The sequence below is a fragment of the Solanum stenotomum genome, chromosome 8, assembly GCF_019186545.1.
Source record: "Solanum stenotomum isolate F172 chromosome 8, ASM1918654v1, whole genome shotgun sequence".
NCBI lineage: Eukaryota > Viridiplantae > Streptophyta > Magnoliopsida > Solanales > Solanaceae > Solanum > Solanum stenotomum.
In genome coordinates this window covers 7,271,417-7,299,365 of record NC_064289.1, presented here as the reverse complement: position 1 = coordinate 7,299,365, position 27,949 = coordinate 7,271,417, and the positions used below count along the sequence as shown (strand labels likewise).

General features: G+C 33.6%; 4 protein-coding genes across 8 annotated transcripts; 3 read left to right on the top strand and 1 right to left on the bottom strand.

Annotated features, from left to right (window-relative positions):
* The first annotated feature begins 3,536 nt into the window (after positions 1 to 3,536).
* Positions 3,537 to 10,771, top strand: LOC125872973 (delta-1-pyrroline-5-carboxylate dehydrogenase 12A1, mitochondrial). Its single transcript, XM_049553799.1, has 16 exons — positions 3,537 to 3,691; positions 5,079 to 5,158; positions 5,473 to 5,576; positions 5,782 to 5,849; positions 6,005 to 6,062; positions 6,183 to 6,296; positions 6,640 to 6,723; positions 7,063 to 7,167; positions 7,434 to 7,547; positions 7,887 to 8,018; positions 8,115 to 8,204; positions 8,361 to 8,450; positions 8,891 to 9,100; positions 9,184 to 9,294; positions 10,246 to 10,325; positions 10,411 to 10,771. Exons 1-16 carry the CDS (start codon positions 3,603 to 3,605, stop codon positions 10,547 to 10,549), a joined length of 1,668 nt encoding a protein of 555 aa, XP_049409756.1. The 5' UTR covers positions 3,537 to 3,602; the 3' UTR covers positions 10,550 to 10,771.
* A 715-nt stretch (positions 10,772 to 11,486) lies between these two features.
* LOC125874393 (uncharacterized) lies at positions 11,487 to 15,394 on the top strand. The gene is made up of 2 exons (XM_049555274.1): positions 11,487 to 12,856; positions 14,861 to 15,394. The coding sequence occupies exons 1-2, from the start codon at positions 11,676 to 11,678 to the stop codon at positions 14,880 to 14,882; spliced, it is 1,203 nt and encodes a 400-aa protein (XP_049411231.1). The 5' UTR covers positions 11,487 to 11,675; the 3' UTR covers positions 14,883 to 15,394.
* A 502-nt stretch (positions 15,395 to 15,896) lies between these two features.
* Positions 15,897 to 17,938, top strand: LOC125874572 (pectate lyase-like). Its single transcript, XM_049555484.1, has 4 exons — positions 15,897 to 16,155; positions 16,306 to 16,957; positions 17,072 to 17,314; positions 17,458 to 17,938. Exons 1-4 carry the CDS (start codon positions 15,965 to 15,967, stop codon positions 17,677 to 17,679), a joined length of 1,308 nt encoding a protein of 435 aa, XP_049411441.1. The 5' UTR covers positions 15,897 to 15,964; the 3' UTR covers positions 17,680 to 17,938.
* Positions 17,420 to 26,044, bottom strand: LOC125874570 (isochorismate synthase, chloroplastic-like). 5 transcript variants are annotated; one of them, XM_049555480.1, is made up of 16 exons: positions 25,880 to 26,044; positions 25,581 to 25,775; positions 23,338 to 23,558; positions 22,994 to 23,111; positions 22,777 to 22,893; positions 22,519 to 22,665; positions 22,222 to 22,296; positions 22,066 to 22,134; positions 21,135 to 21,253; positions 20,974 to 21,031; positions 20,590 to 20,700; positions 20,101 to 20,185; positions 19,572 to 19,669; positions 18,809 to 18,901; positions 18,600 to 18,675; positions 17,420 to 17,654 (listed from the first exon to the last, which is right to left on the bottom strand). In XM_049555480.1, the coding sequence occupies exons 1-16, from the start codon at positions 26,009 to 26,011 to the stop codon at positions 17,641 to 17,643; spliced, it is 1,728 nt and encodes a 575-aa protein (XP_049411437.1). In that variant the 5' UTR covers positions 26,012 to 26,044; the 3' UTR covers positions 17,420 to 17,640. The 5 variants fall into 5 exon arrangements, with proteins under 5 accessions (XP_049411437.1, XP_049411435.1, XP_049411434.1 ...); XM_049555478.1 differs by lacking the exon at positions 17,420 to 17,654 and adding an exon at positions 17,707 to 17,765; XM_049555477.1 differs by lacking the exon at positions 17,420 to 17,654 and adding an exon at positions 17,758 to 17,867.
* Positions 26,045 to 27,949: the final 1,905 nt, after the last annotated feature.

Below are 27,949 nucleotides of genomic sequence, written 5' to 3'. Positions count from 1 at the left end.
CTAATTATTATGTATATATCAAATACATAGAAGACACATTAGATACGTAAAATAATAGTTCAGATACATAAAATGAACAAATTAGATACATAAAAAATCTATTTTTTTTAGGAGTTGTAGATACTCCTAAGTTTTTATACGCGTGATTTCCTTCTTAATTTATGTCTTTCAGTTACATTCCTTATTAGATACACTTAATTATATGTCTATAATTAACACGTGTTTGAGATACATATATATGTATCCAGATACGAATTATGGTAGGATTAGTAATATTACAAACTCATGAAAAGGAAGGTAATTAACTCCTAAACTAGTGATATTTATGTTGTTTGCCCATAATGTAAACTCAAATTCACTCATCATCGTGAGGTTTGCTTTATCTTACGAAGGCATGTAACACTACAAGAGGTCATTTGATACACAATATAAGGTGGAATATCCTAAAATTAAAATTGAAAATAAATTTATATCATCCACCAAAACATAGTATGGATCATCCAATTCCAAACTGATTCTTGAATATCTCATTTTATACCATCACACTTGGAATTATTTTATCCCATTTTCTATGTAAGATAAATTAGTCCATGAATTATCATTTTAGTACTATAATTTCACGATAATTTAGTTTGCATATAAAACGACCCCTAATAAGAAAACTTGCATAAATATACCCTTCAACTATCTAGTTATATATACTTCAGTTGTATATTCTGTATATATGTATACAGTATAAAATATACAATATATACATATTATGTAAAGTAGATAACTAAAAAACAGTTATAATTAATAATTAAACAGTTATATATATGTTATATGGATATAACTACACAATAAATAGCAAAGTTAATTATATACAAATAATCAGGAAAGTTATTAAATATTAAATAGGAAAATTATTATTACAAGGATAATTAATTATGTTTAGGCACATTTTATGTGATCAGTTTTTCATTTTTATCCTCATTAATACTTTCTCTTTCATCAATATTCCTATATAGCATATTCTCAATATTTTCCTCCCATATTCCTTCTAATTTAAGATCTTTTTGATGATTCTAGGAGCAATTTTTGTGATTTGAATTCATCAAGTATCTTTTAATTGATTTTTTCTCTTTTTTTTTTATGAAGATTATATTTGTATCCATCTATATTTTCATCTATTTTTATAGGGGTTCGATTGAAGAATTGTTTTGTTTTCTCCATTGGAATGGTTATAGTTATAAAAAAAAAGTAGTAAAGGACGAACATGAGCAAAAAGAGATTGTGGTTTGTGTGATTGTGATTTGAATTCATTAAGTATCTTTTAATTGATTTTTTCTCTCCTTTTTTATGAAGATTATATTTGTATCCATCTATATTTTCATCTATTTTTATAGGGGTTCGATTGAAGAATTGTTTTGTTTTCTCCATTACAATGATTATAGTTATACAAAAAAAAAGTAGTAAAGGAAGAACATGAGCAAAAAGAGATTGAGGTTTGTGTGANNTATTTTCATCTATTTTTATAGGGGTTCGATTGAAGAATTGTTTTGTTTTCTCCATTACAATGGTTATAGTTATACAAAAAAAAAAGTAGTAAAGGAAGAACATGAGCAAAAAGAGATTGAGGTTTGTGTGATTGTCAAATTTGTATATAGTACAATACTTATATACATAGATACTTGTATTGTAATATTAACACAAGTTGAAATGATGATTTGTGCATACAAGTATATCTGGATATATAAGTAATCTATCCAATTTAAAAGATTGATTAGGCAATACAAGTATAATTGAATACATTAATACTATATTTTTATAAACAAATACATGAGTTAAAATCAAACCTCAAGTATTACAGAAAAAGCTTGACCAAAAAGAGATTGACGTTTGTTGAGTTTATCAATTTTTTTAATACAAGCGAATACTTACACACTTTGATACCTACACATTCTATTATTTTTCATTTTTCTTGTTTCTATGTTGTCCAATGTATCCATCTTTTGTTTAACAACAATGTATTCATATATATACTTATTGTATTCATTTTTTGAATAACAACAATTTATTCATTTTTCAAATTGTCGTGTTCATATGTTAATTGTCATACTTTACCTAGTTTGATATATTAATACATTAAGTTTCTATAAATACTTGTATCCTCGATATATTAATACTGTAAGTCTTATAAATAGAGAATCCAATTTGAATTCAAAGTATTCATATGCTACACAATTAATACATGTTCCTTATTTAGTTCATTGTAATTAAAATTGTATTAGTGTATAAATATAAAATTAAAAACATATAAAGAAATACAACTAGAAAAAGATATAAATTATAGTCATGTTTTATAAATAACATACTTATAGCTATTGAACTTTAATAATCCTATAAAAATAGTATTTTTATAAGTTGCTTTTTTTTTAATCATATGGAGTGCAAGTGTAGAATTTGTATAGTATTAATCATGATATACATATTTGATTTTAAAATACATGTGAATTGTGATACATCCGAAATTGAGTTATATAATGGGGGTGCTTAATGTAATTCACCTTAAAATTAATTTAAATATTTTTCCATCAAACGAAATCTAAACACGTAACTTTTCTTCAAAATCAATGCTTTCTAATATTTTTAAAAAGAAAATAAAGAAATAAATAAAAAACTAAAGACAAATTAAACGGTTAGAAGTGATTTACGCAACTACCTCTGACTCACTCACACGTGATTGTTTATTATTGGGAAATTTGGAAATGAAACAGCGCACGCAAACTAACAAAACTGAGTCAGTCACACCTCAACTTTATCGGAGTGTACTGTTTAATTCCGTTAATTTTTACTTGTTATTTATTTTAAAAATAAAAATAATTTTTTTACTTACTTTTTCCGTTTAAAATGAATGATATTTTTTTTTCACTATATTTAAAATAGAATATGATTCATTTCCTTATTTAGCCAAACTTAAATTTCAATTTTTCACATGTTAGGTTTAAGGTTATGAGATTAAAATATATTTTTATACTTTTCATATAACTTTAATTTAGAATCATAAGATTGAACTTTTATATATTTTTTTTCTAAAACTTTATATCAAATCAAATCAGTTAGTTCTTTTTGAAACGGACAGATTATTCTTTTAAGATATAATACAAAAATATACCCTTTAACTTGACCTTATTTTATATTTATGCCTCAAACTTTAGGATTGCACAATTATATACTTAAATTTGTATTAAATTTGAACAATTAAACACACACGTCCTACCTGAAATCCTAAATGACAATTTGTATCAACGTGTACTATCCCACATAGGATTCATGTGTCTGCTTGTTCAATTTTATTCTAGTTTACATGTCTAATTATGCACACCCAAAGTTAGAGGACATATATATATATATGAAATAAGACCAAGTTTGAAGACACGTTCGTGGGTTATGCTCATTTTTTTAAATATAAAGTATTCTTTAAATTAATTACTTATTCAAGATATAATAGGAAACATAAAATATATTATACACTATAAATCGTAAGTAGAGAATTAGAGTATCTATAAATAAAAAAAATTATTTTAACCTAGCTAAAGTGCCATCCAAAAGTTTGGAGCAGAATGATGTATCGACTTTCCGCATACAGGCAATTGAAGAACAGAGCTTCTTCTAGTCATCTCAATTGGATCACTTTATTCAATTCTACAAGGTATTCTTACTGTTTATTCTCATCATTTTCAGTAATAAAAGCTCTCTAAAAATCTAGGTTTCATAATTTTACTTGTTCTGTTACATTAATACAAAGCGATCGCCACCTAATTTCAGTATAATTTTAGTTGTTTTGTTGCAATAATGTAATGGTGTTTTAAAGGAGTCATTTTTTCCTGGTTAAAATTGTTCTTTACAAAAATATGACTTTTTACAGGGCTCCAATTGGATGAGTTATTAGCTTAGGATCACTATTATTAAAAGCCATTGCTTTGTTCTTTTGAGTAATTAAGAGATGCATCGATTATATGTGCTTCAGACAATGAAGCCAAAGTGTTTTAAACGAGAAAGATGTTTTTTTAATTCTCAAGATTGAGGAGTTGGACTAATATCTGCATTATTACATGTTGGATGCTGAGAAATGTTTGCAATTTGATTATTGTAATGTTTGCTAAATTTTGTGCACAGGGTAGGATGTACGAAGAACTTTACCCCTATAGAGATGTTGTTGTTTCTGATAAACCCTCGGCTTAGGCTTTTAAATACACCATTTTGGAAATTATTATTTTAAGTTCTGTTCATTCCACTCTCTGCCTACTTTACGAGAGTATGTTGCAATCCATTCGTTGTTACTAGGGTTCATTATTTTTTTTTTTTTTGATTTGCACCGGGTGTCCGAGTCTCTTTGAGCCCCGACTAATCCCGGGGGTGCACAGGCCCTCGGCAAGGAGTTTCCCGCAAGTGCACCACGGTTAATTCAGGTTTTACCCAGTCCGATGGCCCTCAGAAATTGTTTGCACTTAGTGGGTTTCGAACTTGAGACCTTGAAAGGGAGCAAACCCCAAGGCTCAAGTCAATTGCCAGCAGGCCAACCCCTGAGGGTTAGGGTTCATTATTATTTGATTAGTTTTACAAGATATGGACCTACTACATATAATGCCCTTTATCTGGGCTTGAGACTAGCAATGTGTTGTGCGACTACCTTTTTTCTTTTCTAAACCAATTGTTTTAAGAGAACCTGAAGTCCCTTCCATCTTTTTTTGGTTAATGCTAGTACTATTTTTGCAGTATTAAGATTTTATTCCCCAAGGGTTCAAAACGAATAATGTCGATTTTTATAGCTCTTTCTTTCTGGAGATGATTTTTGTGCTACAGATGGATGAGTTCTTGTATCTGTTTCTTTCTTTTTGTGCATCTACATTATCATGATATGAACTTTTTATCCATGTAGATGCTGCTTTAACTAAGATTTTGTTTTCTACTAAAGTACGGCTCTGGATATTCTCAACCTGCTGTTTTGAGCTGATCAATTGACGTGTATGGACCAAGCATGCACGGTGTTGTTTTAGAGTCATTCACACATTGTGATTTAATCTTTCATAATGCAGATCAAACCATACTTTGTCTTTTGCTACGGTAAAAGCTGAAGAAGTATCAGGCTCTCAACCTGCTGAAGTTCACAACTTGGGTATGTACATGTACATGACAACTAGCTGCTGAAAATGGTCATTGATATGCAGTTTTCCAACGTTTGCCTAGGAATAGATGTGATATACTGTATAGACTTTAGAGAATTTAGAAAGTTTGGATGCTCTTAATCTCACTGTATACCATATGCGTGTTAGCAATTGATAATTGAAGTAATACATCACTTCCGTACACCCCTTTTCTTTCGACCAGATTCAAGTGTGTTTCTTCTATAAAATAAAAAGAGAAGCTAGCTCTGGTCATGGCTCTAGTTTACTGCTACATTTAGTTGACTAGTGATTTTCATCCATCCAGTGCAGGGCAAGTGGACAAAATCTTCTAGTTGGAATACGATATTGGATCCCTTGAATGGGCAACCATTCATTAAAGTTGCTGATGTAAATGAATCAGAATTGCAGGTATATAATTTGGATGCATCATAGTTCTTTGCGCTGTATCTTTCCAGATGAGTCTTTCGACAGTACAGTCTGTTATTCTGTACAGTTAACTTGTTACTTAATGACCAACTCTAATTCAGTCGCCTAAGGACTTTTCCCTTCTAGTATGAATTCTTTAACATCAATGATTGTCATGGTTCTATAAGTTCTATTGTTGGGTGTGCAGCCGTTTGTGGAGAGCTTGTCCAAGTGCCCGAAACATGGTCTACATAATCCATTCAAAGCACCAGAAAGGTATGTTTTTAATGTTTTTTGGTCTTTCTCTTGTTTTTTGTGAAGTTGTCTAGATGAACAGTGTATAGGGTGAGCATTTAATGTCTTGTGATTTTTTCTCCAAAGGAAGAAATAATGACTTAAGAAAATTTATCAAGTGACACCATTTTTTGCAGGTACTTAATGTTAGGAGACGTATCTACAAAAGCAGCTCATGCGCTTGGCTTGCCTGAGGTAATATATTCAAGCAAGGATGCTGATGTTCTCGTAACCTTTTTGACAAATAGTTTATGATATTCATAATTAATTCTTATCATCTTAATGTTTTGCTTCTCTTTTTTTGGGGTCTTACAGGTTTCTGATTTCTTTGCTAAGCTAATACAACGGGTGTCTCCTAAGAGTTACCAACAAGCTCTTATTGAAGTTCTTGTGACGCAGAAATTTCTGGAAAATTTCTGTGGTGATCAGGTAGATTCTTTAACTATTACCTCGTATGTTCAACGTTATACAGGGACTAGCTAAGAAAAAAATGTGTTTTAAATCGTGGCGCAACAATTCAGCTGCATAGCTTTCACATCCATGTGATTTTTTTGCTGCTTTATGTTATTTCAACAATTTTGTGTCTCCTCATTGGTTGTTTCTTTTTTCTTTTTGCTGCTTAACTGTTAGTATCTTATTTGACACTGAAATATTTGAAAACTTAATAGATTTCAGGTTCAGGAACAAGGACTTATTTCACATGGGAATCATTTCTCCATTTTCTTTAACAAAACTGTCCCATCCAATGCTGAACTCTTGAGTTATTTGGCAGGTTCGCTTTCTAGCTAGATCTTTTGCAGTACCAGGAAATCATCTGGGGCAGCAGAGCCATGGTTTCCGATGGCCTTACGGACCTGTAAGGCACCGTTCTTTCCATTGTTGACTATATTTAATGGAACGTGTTAACAAAAAAGTCTTATGATACAATCTTTCACGGTGAAACTAAGATCTGAAGGTTTAGTTATGTAACCAAAATCACTTAACTTATGGGGAAAAAAAATTCTTCACTAATTCAGAATGGTGTAAAGTTGTGTTATACATTGCTTTTGGCCATAGTGCTCATAGTGGTAAACTAACAGCACATAAGTTGTTTCTTACGTTTCCCTGTTGTGACTTTCTCATGCAATTGAATGATATTTTGTACTTCAATTATTAAAATTTCTCACGCTGCCCAATTTTAAACTTTATTTTATAGGTGGCAGTTATTGCTCCCTTTAATTTTCCTTTGGAGATTCCTTTGCTTCAGTTGATGGGAGCGTTGTATATGGGAAATAAGCCAGTACTTAAGGTTGATAGCAAGGTAAGGTCGTGCAAATTTTTATACTCTTTCCCGTGCAAATTTACTTATTGGACAAGGCCCAGCTAAGAAACAAACTTGTCTATCATCTATCAAAGAAGCAAAATTTGCTAATTGACTTTTACATACTCCTTTCTTTTTTTGTCAAATTAACAAAATGTGCAGATAATTGGAAGATTTTATTCCTATCTTAGTTTATTTTTTCCTGTTAATAACTCTTGATATTTTTCCAGTGTGCTTTTTATAATTCGACCTGCATTGTTGGTTAGGTATGCATTGTTATGGAACAAATGCTTCGACTACTTCATGAGTGTGGGTTACCTGTGGATGATGTGGATTTCATAAACTCAGATGGAAAGACAATGAACAAGCTACTCGTGGAGGTTAGTTTCTGAAACTAGACTCCTTTGGGCCACTTATGAACAAGAATTGGCAACTGAAAATTACAAATTTTAGTCCAAAAACTTCCCATCCTATTAAAATTGTGTTGTCCTCATGTTATGTGCAAATAACCTTAATTTCAACCAAGTTAAACTGATTCAGGAATCCCAAGAATAATTAGTCTATTTTCTTGTTGAATTGTTGGCATTTCGCACTAATATGGAGTAATTAACTTCCTAGAGTCTATAATAATTGTCGGATTCTTTCTAACCAACTTTTCCAACTACCTAAGATAAAATTCCTATTTCCTGACATAGTTCTCTTTCGTATTGTATTGTTAGGCAAAACCACGCATGACTCTCTTCACAGGTAGCTCAAGAGTGGCAGAGAAGTTAGCTGATGACCTAAGCGGTCGAGTCAAACTAGAAGATGCTGGATTCGATTGGAAGATCCTTGGGCCGGATGTCAATGAGGTTTACATGATCTGTTATCGACAGACTTTGTTGCATTTTGGAAAGGCTCTTTTCAAGATTTTTTATTTACTCATTGTGATTGTTGGCTTTTGACAGGTGGATTACGTTGCTTGGGTTTGTGACCAAGATGCATATGCATGTAGTGGTCAGAAGTGTTCAGCTGAATCAATATTGTTCATGCATGAGGTGAGCTTAGTCCTTCTATTTTCTTCATGGAACTTAAATGTTTTGAGTTAAAAATTCTCTGTGGTTTATATAAGCTTTAGAAAAAGTAAAGTAATATGGTTTCATGAAATTTCGTTCAAAGAACTCTCTTTTCTAACCATTTTTATTTTGGTGCAGAATTGGAGTAAAAGTTCTCTCTTAGACAAAATGACCGAGCTTGCTGCAAGAAGAAAGTTAGACGATTTAACTATTGGTCCTGTCCTTACGGTAAGAATACCTAATGCTAAGTGTTAATTTGGAGATTTTGTGTCCATCATTGGATGATCTAGAATCTAGATTCTGGAGTGCTAGAGTGACAATAGATACAATTTACTAGAAGTTTGAAAAGTATTGATACCTTGGATTTGAATCTATTTTGGATAGTCTTTTCGATGTTCAGAAAATTATCCACTCAAACAAGTGTAGAAGTTTCCTCGGGAGTCCATCTGAATATGTTAAATCTGGGACTCTCTGTGATACAAACAGAATATTTATATTAAAGGAGGAGCTCACCTTTTGTTAGCATGATTTCTGTATTTACTATACTTGCCTTTCATTCTCCGTTATTTCCTTTCTTGCATTAAGCATTCTTAGTAGTTCATTGTCAAGTAATGCCAACAATCTTGTCAGAACTTCCTGGCCATAATTGCTATGTCTTGCTCCTGCAGGTTACAACTGAAACAATGCTGGACCATGCAAAGAAATTACTTCAGATACCTGGATCAAGATTGCTCTTCGGTGGTGAAGCCTTGCAAAACCATTCGATCCCAAAAATTTATGGAGCCATTAAACCCACTGCTATTTTTGTACCACTTGAAGAAATACTCAAAGATAAACATTATCCTCTCGTGACCAAAGAGATTTTTGGGCCATTCCAGGTAATTGCATATTCTGAATTAAACGTCAGGTTGGGTAATTTTCTTGCTGATCATCAAATCTTGCTGTTTTTTTTTCCTTCTAGGTTGTGACGGAGTACAAAGATAATCAGCTTCCATTGGTCCTGGATGCCCTTGAAAAGATGCATGCACATTTAACAGCTGCTGTGGTTTCAAATGACATACTGTTCCTGCAAGTAAGAAAATGTTCCCGTTACTATTGAAATATCTGTTGCTCCATATACAACTTAAAATGTTCACATGCAATTAGCAGAAAATATCTCGAATTCTTTCTCTAGAGAGCATCCAGAATTCCTACATGAACTTAATTTTTATCCCCTGATCGAATGAATCTGGAATAGAAAAGACAATAACAGCACGGAAGATGTCAATCCCCAAATCAGTTGTCATTCCCTACCCAAGAAATAAATTAAATTAAAACTATTGAATTTTCTATTATGTCCCAAAATCAGTGTAGAAGGAGGGAGGAAGGGAAGGAAGGAGAGGAGAGGTGTAGTGTTCACACTTAACTTAAGTGAAGTATTTGTCGTAATGCTGTCTGCTATTTTACCATACTGTAGAATTAAAGAGCCATGGAGAAGGGAAAGAGATGAAATTTTGCTAGTCCTCATATCTATAAACCTTAAAGTTCAGGAAGATAAAAATGTTCGAATAGTCCTAACTAGATCAGGACAGTACCGGAGAAAATTGAACTATATTGGTATACGTTATACTAGCCAGGGGTTCAGGGCTGAATCACCCCCATCCATTTTTCCTAATCTGCTGTTTAGATTAGTTTCTATATTTAACACCAAAGCAATTGAACAAAAGAAGTTTAGATTCAGACTTGGGAACTTATGCCTTTATAATACATTTCTACTTATTGAATTGCTTGCATCATTTGGAGCTTAGAATTTAGCATCGAGTCATAATGATATTGTGCTGGAAAAAGTTGCTATGCTTTATTGTTAAGATGGCTGGCATTTGTGCCATGAAAAAGAAAAAGCTGAAGGAAAAGAAAAACTAGAGAGTTGAAAAGCTTCATTAGCTATACCTATATGGTTCATGATTATGTAGTTATTTCAGCTATTTACTGCGGGTACTGGATCACAATTGAATCGTGTAAAATTGTCAATCCCCTTTTTCAGAAAGTAATTGGAAATTCAGTTAATGGAACCACTTATGCTGGATTGAGAGCAAGAACAACAGGGGCTCCACAGAATCACTGGTCAGCAACTTCTTCTTCTTCAAATTTTGTTTGTGATTGTTATACACCTTTTTTAGTTGATTGACTGTCCTATCCCCTAATGTAGGTTTGGTCCTGCCGGGGACCCCAGAGGAGCCGGAATAGGTACTCCAGAAGCTATAAAACTTGTATGGTCTTGCCACAGAGAAATCATCTATGATGTTGGTCCCATGCCACTAGGATGGAAAGTTCCTGCATCTACTTGAGGAACAACTGCTACCACTCAAATTAAAGCACTCGAGGATCGCGTTCAAAGAACCTAACATTAGAATTCCTTGGAGAGAATCCAGTTGAGGACAATGGAAGGATTAGCTTGGTTAACACAAAGCCAATCAGAATGTTATTTGAGTGCTTATGTTTGTGCAAACATATGAGCGACCAGCTTATATATCTAATAAATAAGTGAGTAATTTTCGCTTTTTGGAGAATATGCTCCCACTTGAATCTTTTTCTGTCCCCCAGTTCTACTTCTTTCCATTCAAAAACGCCTCATGATCCACATAAAATGATGCCACTAACTATGGAAAAGGGAAATGGATGGTCTTTCATTGATTGTAGTTTGTAGATGAGCACGATATTAGCATCTTGTTTTGATCTATCGAAAACAACCTTCTTAGAGTTCTACGTGGAATTACAGTAGTAACAAAAATAAAAATTGGCAATCAAACATAATATTGTTTTCAATAGTACAAATAATCGAAGTTTAGATGGTAAATGGTAATGATGCTCAAACTTTAAAGGTTCAATTCTATTGAAGTCTCAATTTATGTCCAACTCTATATTAGTAATAATTATGGTATAAATAGATTTTTTTTATATTATATATAGACAAGGGAAAAGAAATAAATATACTCTTCAACTTTATAATTTAGAGAAATATATCGTAAGTAAAAAATAGTGCATATATATCTTTACCGTCTAATTAATGGTGCAATGAAGTAATAAAAAAAGGATGAAATAATTTTTAAAACTAATTGATATTTTAAAAATTTAAAAACTAAAGTTTAAGGTTTTTTTTTAATTCAATAACCTATTTCTCCTTCCCCATCCCCATTTTTTAAATAAATAAATAAATAAATAAAATAACAATATATATACTCACCAATATATAACATACGTATATGCTCTATATCACAAAATTAAAGAGTATATGTTCTCCTTTTCCCATAATACAATAGTACTATTCTTTTGTTGTAGAGGGCTTCCCTGCCTTACCCTAGAGCCGCCGTTGCCTCCTCCGTTGTCCGCCGCCCTTCCTGAAGAACCTGGTGTTATCTTTTTCTCCTCAGCCATTTCCTCTCTACAATCAAAGAAAGTATCCATTTTTTCTCAATGTCTTTGCTGGAAGTTATCACCAAAGCTTCCATTGAAAATTCTCCAACCACCTCCGATGGTGATTTCTCTATTGTTCTCAACTCCGAACCAGCACTGCTTCAACTGAAACCCGAAAAGGAGGAGAGCGATGATATTTCGCTACTCAAGCGAGGAACTGGGTGGAGCCTTTTATCAACTGATGTTGAAGTGATTGAGTCAGGACAAAAGTTCTTCAAAAATTTGAAGAAGATGATGAAAAACCCTAACACATTCAATAAAGACGAATTCTTTGAGGTGTTGGCTTCCTATATGACGGGAATCTGGGATATATTTGGGATTTCAGTTAGTCCTGATAAGGTGGATGAGGGTAATATTGTAAAAATGATTGAAAAGCTGGGTAGTTTTATGGGTAGAGATGTCAAGGGTTTGGTTTTGGAGGCTTGTGTTGTTTTAGAGACTTGGGAGATTTTGGAGAGTATGATTGTTAATGGGATTGTTGATCATTCAGGCATATCAAGTTTGATAAATAACCTAATTGAAAAGAAACAATCTTGGTTGGTTGTTTTGTGTGTAAAGCATGTATTAGATATTCAAACTTATGATATGATGTGTGTGTTGAAATATTTTCTTTCCCTTTCCAAGAATGGGGATAGTACTTTGATTAATGTGAGGAGGGAATGGGAGAGTCAAGCAATGTCTGCAATTGAGAAGGCAAAGGATGTGAGCCTCGGTCCGGTCAGGATGGATATAGCTAGGGATGCTTCATTATTGCTTATGCTAGCACATGACGGGTTCTCAGTTTCTGAAATGTGTTTGCATTATTTGCTTGCTTCAAGGAATGTTGATGAAGTTATTTTGGGTGCTTGCATTAGTAAATTAACTGGTTCAGAGATAATGGTTTTGATTCGGTACTTGCAAAAGTGGTTGAATAAATATGAGAGGTTTCCTCAGGTGTGTCCTTGTCCTAAGGCACCATTTGAATTGGGGTTGAAGGCTTGTGAATGGGTTCCTTCACTCGAGGACATAGTCAAGTGCCTTGGTTTGGTTGTGGATGAGCATTTCTCTTCTTTGGTTTTACATCAAGAGTTTCATGAGGAATTGAAATCTTTAGAAGAAGTTGTCAATTCTTTAACTGCAGAAGCAAAAATATGTGGCATCTTGTCAAATGTGACGGAGGCATTGAAAATCAAAACACAAAGGTTTGTGATTGAACTTGAAACTTGTTGTATTATCACTTATTTTTCTTGTTCTAAGTTCTTCATGGAATTAATTCTTAAATTTGATCTGTGGTATCCCTAAGTTCATTTTTTAGGAATGCCCTAAAGTAGGTTTAAGTATTAAACATATCCCTACGTTCATTTTTCCAGGAGGATGTCCAATGATCTGTATACATGTTTCTCAGTTCTTAAATTTGTGTAGCAGAACTCACATAACGTAGTGTTAATATTGAAGATGGTAACACATTTATAGTTGTCGCTGCTGATATCCTTGTAAATATCTGTTTCCCTTTATTAATCAAGAAAGATAACATGGGATAAATATTGGATGTGGATTGTGGTCCATCATAGATATTGAATTGCTCGAAAAGATGGTAAAATTGCTAATCTTTGGATGATGTGAACTTGACCATTCATAGATATTGAATAGCTTGGAAAGATGGTAAAATTGCTAATCTTTGAATGATGAGAACTTGGCCATTCATAGATATTGACTAGCTTAGTGATGAAATTGCTAATCTTGGGATGATGTGAAATTGAATCTGGAACCTTCGGTAGCCATATTGAATCATACAGATTAGTGAGTATGATAGAGATAGGACATGTGTGCAATTCAAATGCAACCCAAAGTAAATAGAACCACTATGGTATGTAATGTACTTGTGCCTTGGGATTATTCATGTTTAATATCTTTATTAAGTTATAAGTTATATATGGATTCTGTGGAATAGGTGCATGCCACAAGTGTGAACCCTTTTGCCAGCATAAAGTATGGTATTCAAGTGGAAAATGGTAGTAAGGCGGGCCCACTATCTGTGAATTTGGAGCTGTGTGGCGATAGCGCTCGTGGATTTCTTGTTTATAAAAAAATTAAGTTATTTGATGAATTATAGGTTGTAGAGATAAAAATTATCCATCCTTCTAAGTATATAACATACTAGAGTACCTTGAAATTCCAATTTTCTTCCTTGCCAATTAATGGAGGGGAATTGCCTATGCCGGAGAGCCCCATTCTGCAATGTTAGACAACAACGAATCACTTAATGTAATCGTACTTTCAAGACAACCAAGAATGAGATAGAAATCATCAAATATAATCTGGAACCACTATTGCTGGCAACTTAGATATGCCTGCTTAGCTCTTGTATTACAGCCATCGCTGTGTCTGTCGACATTCCTCTTATCAAATACCACCATCTCCCCTTCCTCCCTCTGTGCTAACACTTTTTTTGCCTGTGATGCTTGGAAGTACCACCGATATTTATTTTTGGCCACCACCAGGTAAAATGTCCTCCTGTACGTGTCCGCATGTATTTATATGCTTAGTCTAAACGAATAATATTGATGGAAGGTTGTCAAATGGAAGATGAAACAGACTTGTGCTTTTGCAGTTGGGTTTGGTAATTTGGCTACTGTTGGTTTAGTCTCTTTCTCCTCTGTGGGAATGAAAGTTGTGACTATTCACGTTATTATTGTATAGTAAGTTTATAGGTAATAGGATATTGACGGTTAATTTTTTTCATGGCTATTTGTAGGTTATGTGTTTGGGTAGATTTCCTTTCTTTCTCCTGTTGACAAGTTTATGCATTATTTTAAATTAAATTCAGTTTTGAAGTTCTCAAATGCACTGAAGCTGAACTATATTGACAATTTTATCTATTTATATAAGTAAACTTTTGACATCATCAAGATCCCCTATTTATGCAAATAGATATCCCGTCTATCTGGTCATGCTAAAAATTTATTCCTTTGTGACTCTCGTCAATATATGAATTGGATAATCTTTTCCTTTCATTATCTTACTTTTACCCAGTCATCCTACCAAGGCGTCTAAGGATATTGACAAACAGTGATGGATGAACTTGAATGCCTTCACTCTATTTTAAAATTAAGAAGCATAACTCTATTGCTCAATTTTTTTGGTTTTCAAGCTCTCGGAAGTTCTCTAGATAGAATGCAGTTCTTTGATACTCAAGTATGTTGCAGGCTGGCTGGCGATGTAGCATGAGGTTGATATCTCCTGGTTTTCAGTTTATGCTGAATGAATATGCAGTTGGAGAGTCTGACAAGTTCAACCGCGTCACATTCTATTGGACTAATGGGTAAATGAGATCTATGGTGTTGATTGCATTTGTTGTGAGTAAACTGATTTAGAGCTTCCATTCTCTTGGCTTTACAACACGAGACACAGAGAAAGAATGCAGACTTGTCTTTTCATTTATTTGAAGTATACGCGATAATATATTTATTGGGCAAGTGTTCAAGCCCATGTTTTCTGTACTCTAAGCTAGTTAAGCATCTGCTGAGTATATCACTGTATTAGATTATTACTCTTTGAATATGGTTTTGTTTAGTTTAAAAAATAGCATTGAAAAAAACTCAATAGAACAAACAGGCGTGCTTCCATTTTGTCGTTTTGGAATGCATGTCTTGCAGTTGACAATTGACACGGTGACAATTTGTAAACTAGTTTTTGCAGTAGATTTTAATTAACTTGGTCATTGTTAATCCTTTTCTTAATACCTGTGTTAATCCAAGCACTTTGAATTTTTGGGGTGTTTAATATGACGGAGAAATGTACTTGTATAGTAAACAAATTTGGTCTAGGAATGAACCCAAAATAGTTTTTGAAATTTGCTTTTACCCTTTCAATGTAATCTTTTTACCTAAATTTTTGTTATCCTTAACGAATTCTTTCCAAAAGAATCTTGCAATAATAATGGCTCCCCTAAATATTCTCTTTCGAATTTGGATATAATAACGCAGATTGCGGTGAAAAAGATGCGCTAAAACAAGAATATTAAGAAGTTTACATTGTAAATTTTTGTCTTCCACTTATTCATATGATGATATGATAATTACCAATTAAAAAATCCATGAAAGTTACGTAAACACCATCCAATATCTCTGGATAAAACAGTAGACCAACAGTTGACCGTTAAGAGGGAAAACGGTTCCCCACTTTTCCCTCACTGTTTCTCATTCTCATTTACTCTCCCTTTTACTTTTATTTAAACAAAAACTCAGAATATTTTCTAAGTAAAGAGAGAAAAGAATGTGTTTACAAATAAAGCTACCTATAATTGAAAAATGGTAACTCTCAAAAATAGGTTGAGTTTCTTTGTAATTTTGTGCACACTAGTTTTTAGCATTGAGGCTAATATTGGAGAGTTTGATGAGGTGTGGAGGACTCGAGCCATCCAAGCAAATAAAAATGCTAAAGAATCCTATAATCCTCATCCTGAAAAAGTTGCAGATAATTTGAACAAACATGTTCACAGGTATTTCCTCTCACATTTTTTGAACACCTTTTGCCACTAGTTACACTAGAAGCTGTCATTACGACGATGAGATTCAATAATCAATATATATATATATATAAGGATCACGTAAGCAAGTTTTTTCATGGTACATCTTATTTTGATTTGAAGGTCGGAAGAAGGTAGCAATAGCACAAGAAGGGACTTGCACAAGTACAATGGTCCATGTGTGGCTACTAACCCTATTGATCGTTGCTGGAGATGTGACCCACATTGGGCTAAAAATCGCCAGAAGCTAGCAGATTGTGTTCTTGGATTTGGCCACCATACGACTGGTGGTAAAGGTGGCAAAATCTACATAGTAACTGACCCTGGGGACAACGATATGGTGAATCCTAAGCCAGGGACACTGCGCCATGCAGTCATTCAGCCAGGGCCACTATGGATCATATTTGCACATCACATGGTCATTAAGCTTAACCAAGAACTTATCATGACAGGCGACAAGACAATTGATGCCAGAGGACAACAAGTGCATATTACTGGCGGTGCTAGTTTGATGTTACAGTACATAAACAATGTGATTATTCATGGTCTTCATATCCATGATATAAAGTCTGGTAGTGGTGGACTAATTAGAGACTCGATCAATCATTATGGTTTTCGAACAAGAAGTGATGGTGATGGTATTTCAATCTTTGGATCAACAAACATTTGGATTGATCATGTTTCCATGTCTAATTGTGATGATGGACTCATTGATGCTGTGCAGGCTTCAACTGCTATTACCATTTCCAACTGCCATTTCACCCACCATAATGACGTAAATTAGCTCCAAAACTGGATTAATGCTTAAATTCAATATACTGATAACATTTTCTACCAGAGACTGCAAATAGCCAGAATGTTTTAATATCTGCAATATGTTTTTGTTTAGGTTATGTTGTTTGGGGCAAGTGACAGCTACAAACAGGACGCAATCCTACAAATAACACTTGCTTTTAATCACTTTGGCCAAGGGCTGATCCAGAGGATGCCAAGAGTGAGATGGGGATTTGTTCATGCTGTCAACAATGACTATACTCACTGGATAATGTATGCCATTGGTGGAAGTCAACACCCTACCATCCTCAGCCAGGGCAACCGTTTCATCGCCCCGCCTAACCCTAACGCTAAAGAGGTAAACAAGATCAACAATAACTATAACCAACAAGGTTGCATCGCAATCTTGTGTCTATCAAAAGAATGAACAAATCAAGAATACTACATGTGACTAACTCTTGTTGAAGATACATGCTCATTCTCATTTACCTTTTATTGTAGGTGACCAAAAGGGATTATTCACCTGAGAGTGTGTGGAAGAATTGGGTGTGGAGATCACAGGGAGATCTGATGATGAACGGAGCCTTCTTCGTGGAATCTGGAAATCGCAATCATAAATTCATGACGGGTCCTGATATGATCCACCCCAGGGCAGGATCAGACGCGGGCAGGCTAACAAGATTTTCAGGCTCTTTGAACTGCATTGAGGGGAAGCCTTGTTAGAGCTTGTCTGCACCAAGTTACGAATAGAAATAGGACTTGAAACTATAGAAAGTCAGTTTGCTCCCTTTCTCCTCTCACATGCAATGCTGGTAAGTAGAAGGGGAGAATGAGCGTGAGCTAAGATGGAAAAACTTATAGGTTTTTGTTGCTCTGTGCTTCTGTAAATTCTTGACACAATGTCCTTTTTCCTTCTATCAATGTAAAAAAGTGACAAATCAAATAAAACTGCAATGTGAATTGATATAGCTATTTTTCATGATCACACGTTAGGAACAACAAGGTGTTCTTGTAAAAGATAGATATTACACTTCTACAACACAAACATGAAGGTTTTCTGTATTTTGTCACCAATATCCCTAGTTTTGGAATCAGATGTTCCACTAACAAAAAAAAGTATATACATCTGTACAAGGTAATCATTTATACAAATTTTCTACTTCTTGTGTTATTTCAATGGAAGGGCATAATTGCTTGCTAAGGCAACTACTGATTACATAAATATTGAACAAACAATAAGAAGAAAATTTGGGTGTTGATTTCTCTTGCATTTTGGTAACTAAAGCTGAAAGCTAAATCGTATTATCTGATTTGCTATCAAAAGCTGAAGATAACGGTATTATATCATATGATTGACGTACATCATCTCTCCTCCAAGAAAATGTCATCTCACTAAATTGCCAAAAATGTTAATCAATCAGTGTAAGATCTGTAAAGAGTTGCTCACACAAAAATAATTAGAGTAGCTTGTAAGTTGCAAAATCAAAGTGATCAAACAAATGAATTATCCAAAAAAATGAGTAAAATCATAAATATTTGGATTATTTTTGCATTCCCAAAATTGCATATGACAGGTTGATGATATTTGCATACAAAGAATGTGAAAAGATGGCAATAAAGATGATGTGGCAGGCATGACAAACCTTTCTGATTCTGATTGATAATCCTACTTTGTCCTCTAGTCAAAAGAGGTGCCTCAAGTTTCATCAATTTGGTGAACTGCAGGAGACGATAGAAAGATGCAGCAGAAAAAAGATTATGTTGTCATTGCTGTCAGAGGATAGAGGAGCTCTTCACACTCTAGATAATAGAAGACATGTCTAATAGCATAGAAAAGAATTATTAAAGATACCTGTGAAGTCTTTAGCTCTAGCTCTTCCCATTCTAGAGATGAATCACTTCCTTCCACTATCCCAGTTCCCGCATAAATTAATGCACCAAGACCCTAGTTATTACATTTCATCAGCATGCCATATATAAAATATGTTTCACTGGAAAGCCTTATGCAGAAAGTAAACAAAATGATGCATTTTGTGCCTATATCCAATCTCAGATCTGTTGTAAGTGTCAAAGTCAAGTAAGACTGGATTCCTAAAAGGAATTGTAAAAATGAAGTCAGAAGCATATAAAATTGATTCTATAAATGTTACAAAAAAATTATTTGATGTTAATCTTATAAGATTTTGAATATATTAAATATGCGTGCAATAAAATTTGGATTAGATATTAGTTAAGACATAAAATTGGGTTTTTCCCTAACATATGAAACAATAAACATGGAACTTATCTTTATTTTTGAGGTAAAGGTAACTAAAAATATGAAACTTATCTAGTTTATTGATACTTAATAATAAAATAAATTTGGACAGAAAACTAAACTATCATACAAGTTTTTTTGTGGATGAGCCTCTTTTTTTTATCAGTAGACCTTAAGTCTTGAATAATTAGCCTCTCATAAAAATATTCATCATGTGCTTTTTAATTCTTATTTTTTTTTTAATTCCAACAGTAAATTCTTACTATATTGTGGAGCACATGCATGCAAACTAGTTTTGCAAAGTTGCAAGAGATGTACTCTAGAATGAAGGTGAAGTGCTATGAAGTATTAACCTCACCTTTTCAACCAAAGCTGACCTTATTCCAACAGCAAATTCACTCTCTTCCCCTCCAAACCAACCAACAGGACCAGCATACATTCCTCGGTCAAACATTTCTGGGAAACATCAGCTGGTTAGAACTCATATACCAGAACACAAGGTTCAAGAAGCCATTGAGTTGATTATTCTGTCTGTATGAAGACATTGCATAAAATGATAATACTCTCTCACAGTTACGCATTAATTAAAGGCTTATTGTAATGACTAATCACAGCATTTCCAAGTACCAGTGCCCAGGCCTCATATGGAAGCCTAGGGTTGATACAGATAAGCATTTTGTAGCAAGAGGAATCTGGCTTTCCATAAGTGGATTGCGATAATAAGTGGACAATGTGATCCTTTAGCTACAAGCCTACAATTTTCCATTCTTTATTTTTTTTATTCTCTCAACCCAGATAAGTAGCTATCTATCATTTTGGTGTGCACAAAGAGCTAGCTAGTTCAAGAATAGAGTCAAACATGCAAAGGTATACCAACTAGCACATACCAGTTTCTGAAATAAAAGCCCGTGCATCTTCTGTAGGATACCCACAAACTGCTGGAGTAGGGTGCACGGACGACAAAATCTTAAACTGGAAAACTGTAGATGCTTAGTCTGGTGCTTTATAGAAGGAACAGAGGAAGCAATAAATTGACCTATACATATCATCAGCACATCTTTATGGATAATAGAGATTCAAAATTATAGTTTTTGCCAACTAAAGGGAGTGAGTATGAACTAATTCAAGAAGAATGTTTGATGAAATACTAATAGATGCTTCATTCAGTTTTGGTTCTCATAAAACATACGATCCACCTCAAGAACAATGAAAACCAACTCCACCTGTCTTAATCAGGGGGGATAACAAAAGTTTGAAGAAACCATAAACAAGGCTGTCATGCAAACTTTCCCTGTCTACACTAAAGAGTCTCACAAGGCCCTGCATCAACTACAACTCGGTAAGTAATGAATGGGATAGAAGACGTTAAGACTTACCTCATCATCTTCAGCTTGGAGTCTCCCCCTCAATCGAGCGTAAAGATGCTGAACTCTTGTAAATTTTCTTATTGCTTTCTTTGGTTCAATTAAAACGCTTGAACACACAGCCTATGAAACAAAATAATGTTAAGAGAGGCTCCAACTAGTTTTATACAACATGAAGGGTTCCTGAGATGTCCTAAAAGTGGATTAGGAACTATAGAAATTTCAGTGCCGGAATGGTTCAAGTTTGACATGCAAAATTTTAAAAACGTCAATTAAATGTACGTGTCACCAAACTAAAATGAACAAGTGCAATCCCCCAATTAGAGATCTCAAAAGTTCTATTTCCCTAATGAAATTTCTTAAGATTCTGTTCAGAAACCATTTAACCAAGCTTACCTCCAATCTTCTTCTTATGCACTCCCGTACTATAGCAAACTCATTATGGTCTTTAGCACTGTGAAAAAATATAAGAATATAGTAAATAATACACCAATAAAAAAATAAGTATGATAATGACGTAGTGCTTTATTTATAGAACACAAAGCAGAAAGATGAACCTGGAAAGTAAATCCTGTTCTATCTTAAGATCCAGAAGCTCTGATCCACCCCTAGCCCGTGTTCCAGCTAAAGCCTCACTACAAATGCTGAGGCGGTCCCGATGAAATAGTTGCTCTGGCTATTCAAAAAGAGCATAAGTAATAAATAAAATTATTCTATGTCCTCACCGTTTCTAGTAAGTGTACAAAAGATCCAGGTATTTTTGCTACCACGGCTAATAATTGGCACTTGAGAGATTCAAAAGTGAGCTTGATGCTCTTCGGATCAATAGAAGGTGGTGGGTACGGGTTCTGATTACTACAACTTTTAATAGATGATTCGTCACAAGAATCCAGCTGTCACCAGTACAAATAATCAGCCAGACTTGCCATCAGCAAATTGTGTATTTACTACAGTCATAGTCAAAGCAAATTTTAAGAAAGCTCAGTCGTCAGAAATTTAATAAGAGTCTAATCTGAAATTCTTGAGCGCATTTGGAATGGTTGTGATCAGGCTTAAAAATGGTTGTGGCCACTGGTCAGGAAATTTAACTTCATATCCTTTCAACATTAAAGGCGATACCTTTAGGATTTCATACTGGAACATTTTTAAAATTTAAGCATAATTAACAGATTTCTTTTTTGACTTTACCAGATACACCATCACAGAAATTAATATTTTGGTCAAAATAACTCTTTATATATAAGATGATATAACGAAAGCTGCAATATATAACAATTCAAAAGTCTTCTTCTTCATGTGAAAATAATTTCATTTCACCTGGTTGATGCACCATAATCTATGGTAACAACTACTTTGATAGAATGCACACCAAAGAATTGATGTGATCTATCAATTGAAGAACATAAAAGTTAAAACTGACTACATGGACTTCACCTTTTACATTGTTTCATGACACCATTTAGTTATTGAGAAAGCCTTCTGACTTACAGTGTTTCCAATGAATGCCGGCGAATGGGGAGGTTGCAAACAGAACTGATATGCATTTTCTCCTTCAACCTGCAAACTTAACCCTCAATATTTTATCAAAAGTAAGAGATAATATGCTAGTGAACTATTCAAAAAAATTAGGCGGGTAATGAACACCTTTAAGCAAGCCAGCCATGTTAGCGGATCAATATCTGCAGCTGTCACAACTCTGGTGCTACGAGCAAGTACCACCTGTTCCAAGAAAAGGTATGCACTTCAAAACACCTAGACTTACTTATTATGAATCTATATCTTAAAGTGTGCATCAGATTATCTCATTATAGTTTGGTTACTTCTATAGTCCTCCATAACAAATAGGAGTACTTTATTTTACAGTAAAACAGCAATATTTTGGTAAAATATAAGGTCAAAGGTCTTTGCATAAGTGATTAGAAAACACAAGTGGTTGACAACCTTGATCAGTACGGGGTCATTTCTGCTTATTATTTGCAAAGCACGCTTAACCGCATTGTCCCAAGACGCTTTACCCGGCACATGAGTACTGTCGAGTATATGTGAATGAGGATTTTTCTTCTGCACTGTTATAAGAACGGAGGAAAGCTGCATTCATAAACATAGAGTTGAAAAGAAAAGTTAATGAGGAAAGGAGAAAAATTAGAATAAAATAGAACAATCAAACCAAAATGATTAAATGAAGCGAGAAGGGGAGACCTGCCATATTGTTGCCTGAAGTGCATCTATTGCCCTCTGGTATGTCCATGAGGCAGCATTATCCCATGCAATAGTTGCAGCAATAATTGAACTTCCTTCAAGCTCATCAAACTCAACCTATCATTTAGCATCTAGCAATGGATGGATTATATTCAAGAGGCAATATGGCTAACAAAAAGACCCCAAGCAATGAAGAGATGAAAGTCGATTCATTTACCTGAGGAACCATGAAATAAAATGAGCCAAAAGCACTCCATTCAGAAGCTATATCGGCTGTTGCATCAAATCGGATTGCCCCATAAGCACGAATTAGTGGACATTTCTTGGAGAGGAACCTTTGGCAGAGATAAAACGATTGCTATAGTTCAGAACATTAACAATGAGTTCAACTAAGGTCTTGTGCTAAAAATAGATCCAATTCTTGCCCAAGTCTAAGCAAACCACCAACCCAAAGCTAGGGTACAAACAAAACAAAATTTGTCCATGCATTGGGGAGCACAATGCAAACAAAAAAAAGGGAATTGTGCATATTTGAGAAAGTGGGGGCAGGCATGACATTACCTTCTTATAGCACGCCAATCGTCTAATGAAAAGGGGCGTAAATGAGTAAAGAAGACAGCAGAGCCAACACCAGCTACACTGACCAATTTAGAATGAGAAGAAGATCCGTTGATGCACATTTCAGAAGCAACTCTTCGACCGGAGAAGAAGCAACGAGGGAGGAGGAGATGGTTCTGCGCATGAAGCCACTCAAGTGCTTCAATCTGCTCTTCAATTGGCACCTTCTCAAAATCACAAGAATTTTCACAAATTTGTTATCATTTTTTCAGATATCAAAATCAATATTCTCAAACAAAATTGTACATCATATGATCATAACAACTACTTCCTCCTTCTCATATTACATTATTCTTATAATTAATTCTTTTTCAAAGTATTCATATTTATTTGTAATATTTCAAATAAGTTTTTCTGAATTTTTTTTTTATTTATGATTTGTACCGATCAACACATTGTTACTATGCATAGTTAAAATGATTTTGAAACAAAATTATCATTACTCCTAATTTATATGATTGTTGCTATTGACCATAAACTTTTATTTAAAAAAAGAAATAACTTAGTAAAAGCAAAATAAAATAAGAATTTTTTGACCGACTATATGAGTCATCTGGGTTAAGATAAAAATATCTACGAAGGCGATCATGGGGACTGGTTTTGAATTTTATGTAAAATAAGTCAGGAATCAGTTTGGCCAAGTTCCGAAAATAAGGTTATTTGGAAAAGTATTTTTGTTAGATATATTTTTTTGAAACAAATATTTTTTTAAGATTAGCGCTTTTGGCTAATCAATAAGTTTTCACTTTTGTCTATATTAGATTAGCAGTTTATATTTGGTCAAAATTTTGAAAGTTATTTCTTTTTTTCCCTCTCTAGTAGTTCTCACCATTTTACTTCTCTTGATAACTTAAACCCAAAAAATTACAGTTGAAGTTGGAGGATATTACCATCTGACTATTTGGAAAACCCCTCTAATCGGCTAAGATTTATAGAATATTCACGGAGACAAGCTCCCTTTTTAAATTTTCAAAAAACAATTTCTATGTTTTCTTTAAAATATTTATTTGTTTTATTAAAAGCTTGGTCAAATACCAAAAAATCTAAAACAAGCATTTTCTTAAAAAAAAAACATACTCTCATCATTCAAAAATAAATGGTGTTTTAGCTTGGACACACCCTTTAAGAAACTATTCATTCCAAGAAAGTAAAAAAGTATAATTTTTACTAACTTATCCTGTTTAAATAAGGGTAAAATTGGAAAAACTGTATTAATGTTTTCTTGATCGGGGCAGATCTAGGCGATGGTGTTCATCCGAACCTCTTGGCAATAAAATACACTATACATATAAGGTACTCCTTCCACCCCAATTTATGTGACATCTTTCGAATTTCGAGATTCAAATAAATCTATTTTTTATCGTAATTTTTTCATATATCTTTTAAATTTTTAAAATTGTCAATCATTGTGACTTGTAGTACTTTTACATAGTTTCCAAATATATAAATTTTGTTTAAATTTTTTTAAAGATTCTATGCCCGAATTCACGGTCTAAATTAGATTATTTGACTCTCGAGAAGCAAAAAGTGTCACATAAAGTGAGACAGAAAGAGTATTTTTTCTTTAAATTTTTTGTGTATATATGTAGATTTTAAATCTCCTAAACACAAGATAGAACTTTGTTGGGCGGTTTAAGAGTTTCAAGTTCATTTTAAGGCACCTAATTCAAATAATCCCAAACACTATATTTTTATTTTTTAAATCATCATCATAAAATTAAAGCACCTCTTATTTTTAAATAAAAATAAAGGGAGGAAATAGATAAGACTTTAATAAAATATAGCCTAACGAGCTATTATTTGTAGAGTGAAGACAATTAATCATTTGGACTTTCGAAACAGTTTTTTTGGAGGTAGATAAGAATAAGATCAGAATTCTCTAGGCCAATCTGAGCCAACCACGTGTCATATACACACGAGAGATAACTTCGGTGTAGGATTCCTACAGAAGGAGTATCATTAGTACACTTTATGACTTTTCAGCGTGAATTTGGATTCTAGAGTAGAAATATCATAAGTATGCTTTATCGAAATATTTCAGATTTAGTTAGACTACAAAGTGAATATCGGATACGGATTGAAAATCAAAAGAAAAAAAGAGTATGATTAGTACTTGTTCCGTTCCCCTCTGATGGATGCACATAAACGTGAGTAATAAAATACACAGATAAATTTGGGGGATTTACCTCAAAGCGAATAATGCCGGAATTGTAAGGCGGAGGATCGGACTTAATCATATCGGAGATGGCAGAATTGAGACGTTCCATGGCCAATGCAGGGCTAGAAACTGCAGGCAAAGTTCGAGTTTCAACGGTTCCAATAGGAGCTCTTGAATCGCCTTGGCATCCATTCATCGACAATGAACAACATTGATTATATCTCTGTTTTAGTTTAATTACAAAATATGCAATAATTCGAAAGTTAGAAGATAAAGAAAAAACAGAGCACACAAATTGTAGAATTGAGATGATACTTTATATCTTACTTGACTAGAAGAGTTGGAGAAGTGAACTGATTGCTTTCTATATAGAGGTGAAGACGAGAGCGAGCATTTCATGAGTGATGATGATTCAAGTTCCATGAACCTTACGGTGTAGTGCCTTACACCTACAGCCATTAAAGATGGAAGTTGGTAATTGATATTGTTTAGTTTGAAAGTAACCAATTGTACACACAAAATTAAACCCAATAAACAAGTATAGACTTTATATACGCAAAAGTTTATTATTGGCCATGGATGATGTAAGAAATGGGCCACCACTACACATCTTAGCCGCTATAAAGTTGAATGCCAAGACCACAAATAGATGGGAGGAGTGAAAACTCTCTCGTCTTCTTGTGCCAACTCATCTCTTCCTCTACTTTATATACTCTCGGTCCATATTTACTTGTCCACTAAGATTACAAATAGATGAAAGGAGCGGAAACTCTCTCATCATCTTGTGCCAACTCCTCTCTTCCTTTACTTTATACTCTTTCTGTTCTTATTTACTTTATACTCTCTTTGTTCATATTTACTTATCCACCACTCTGTTCATATTTATTTTTTCCACCAAAACCACAAATAGATGGGAGGAGTGAAAACTCTCTTGTCGTCTTGTGCCAACTCATCTCTTCCTCTACTTTATACTCTCTTTCAGTGGTGTAGGCACATATATTGGACACCCTTTGTCGTAAAAAAATACCGCATATACAAATAAAATGACATACAAAATGATTAAATAACATATTTTGGACATCCTTGAGATAATAGGTTGTTATAGCCTAATGGTTTAAGATGTTTTGAATGTGTGTTTAGACATTTTTAATGAGTCACTCGCGTGTTCAAATCTCACTTGGAACAAATTTTTCTCCTTTTTAAAAAGAGATTTTGTTGTTTAATTTTTAGACCCTCTTCGCAAAATTCTTGGCTCCGCCACAACTCTCTTTATCTACATTTACTTGTCCACCAAAGATTTGTTAAGTTTATTAGAATCATTTCTCAAAATATTGAATTTGATATATTCCAAGAGTGTGTTTTTATAGTAAACTTAACATTTTATTACTTTTTCTGTCTACTTTTAATTATCATGTTGCACTTTTTGAAAGTCAATTAGATATTCAAAGTTAAATTAGATTACATTAATTCGATATTTAAATAAAAAATTTAGATATTCAAAAACTATGCGAAAAATACTAGAAATTTCAATTTTTTGCATATCAATATAATGAAAAAATACATCGTAAAATATTAGTCAAAATTATTATCGTTTGACTCTAAAAAATGAAACTGGGACAATTCAAAGTGGACGGAGGTAGTAATTACTTTCTCAAGATGTGTGCCAAGTCAAACATAAACAAATAAAAATACATCTTATTTTTTAAGGCTCCGTATCAAAATAGCAATAAATAAATGATATACTCTTTACTTCAAATTTAACTGTTAGGATAAAACTAGGGGCGTATATAGGAGGGGGTCACCGGGTTCACGTGAACCCATGGTCCCCTCCCGAAATTATATATAGTAGTGTTATATTTTTTAAAAATATTTAAATACAAATGCGTGAACCCAGACTCGAAGTATCATATAATGTAGTACGATGATGATTGGGTGCACCTCTCTGGGTGAGGTTAGAAATTTGAATCTTTTATCTATCTTGTTTTAGTTTTCTTTCTAAGATTTTGTAACTGGTTTGGATAAATAAAAGTTAATTTTGGACCTATGATTTTAAAATTTTAATGGTTTTCAGTAAAAAAAATCTAACCAATCAAATTTATGTCTTAGATCCACTTTTTTGTAATAGTGCACCCATTATCTATAAATCCTGAATACGCCTCTGGACTCATAAAACTATTTAGTTGTAGTGTAAATACAGAGTGAATGCACGTATAAGGTTTTACTATTAGACAAAACACTTTCACCTTCCAGTAAGCTCATGCGGCACTTAAAGAAAATTCATGTAAATGTTGCCATTGATAACCCAAACCCAAATAGAGACAGAATATCTTTAATTTTTCAATGAACCACTTGTGCCATTGATAACCTTCGTAACCAAAATTTCCAGTAGCACAGATT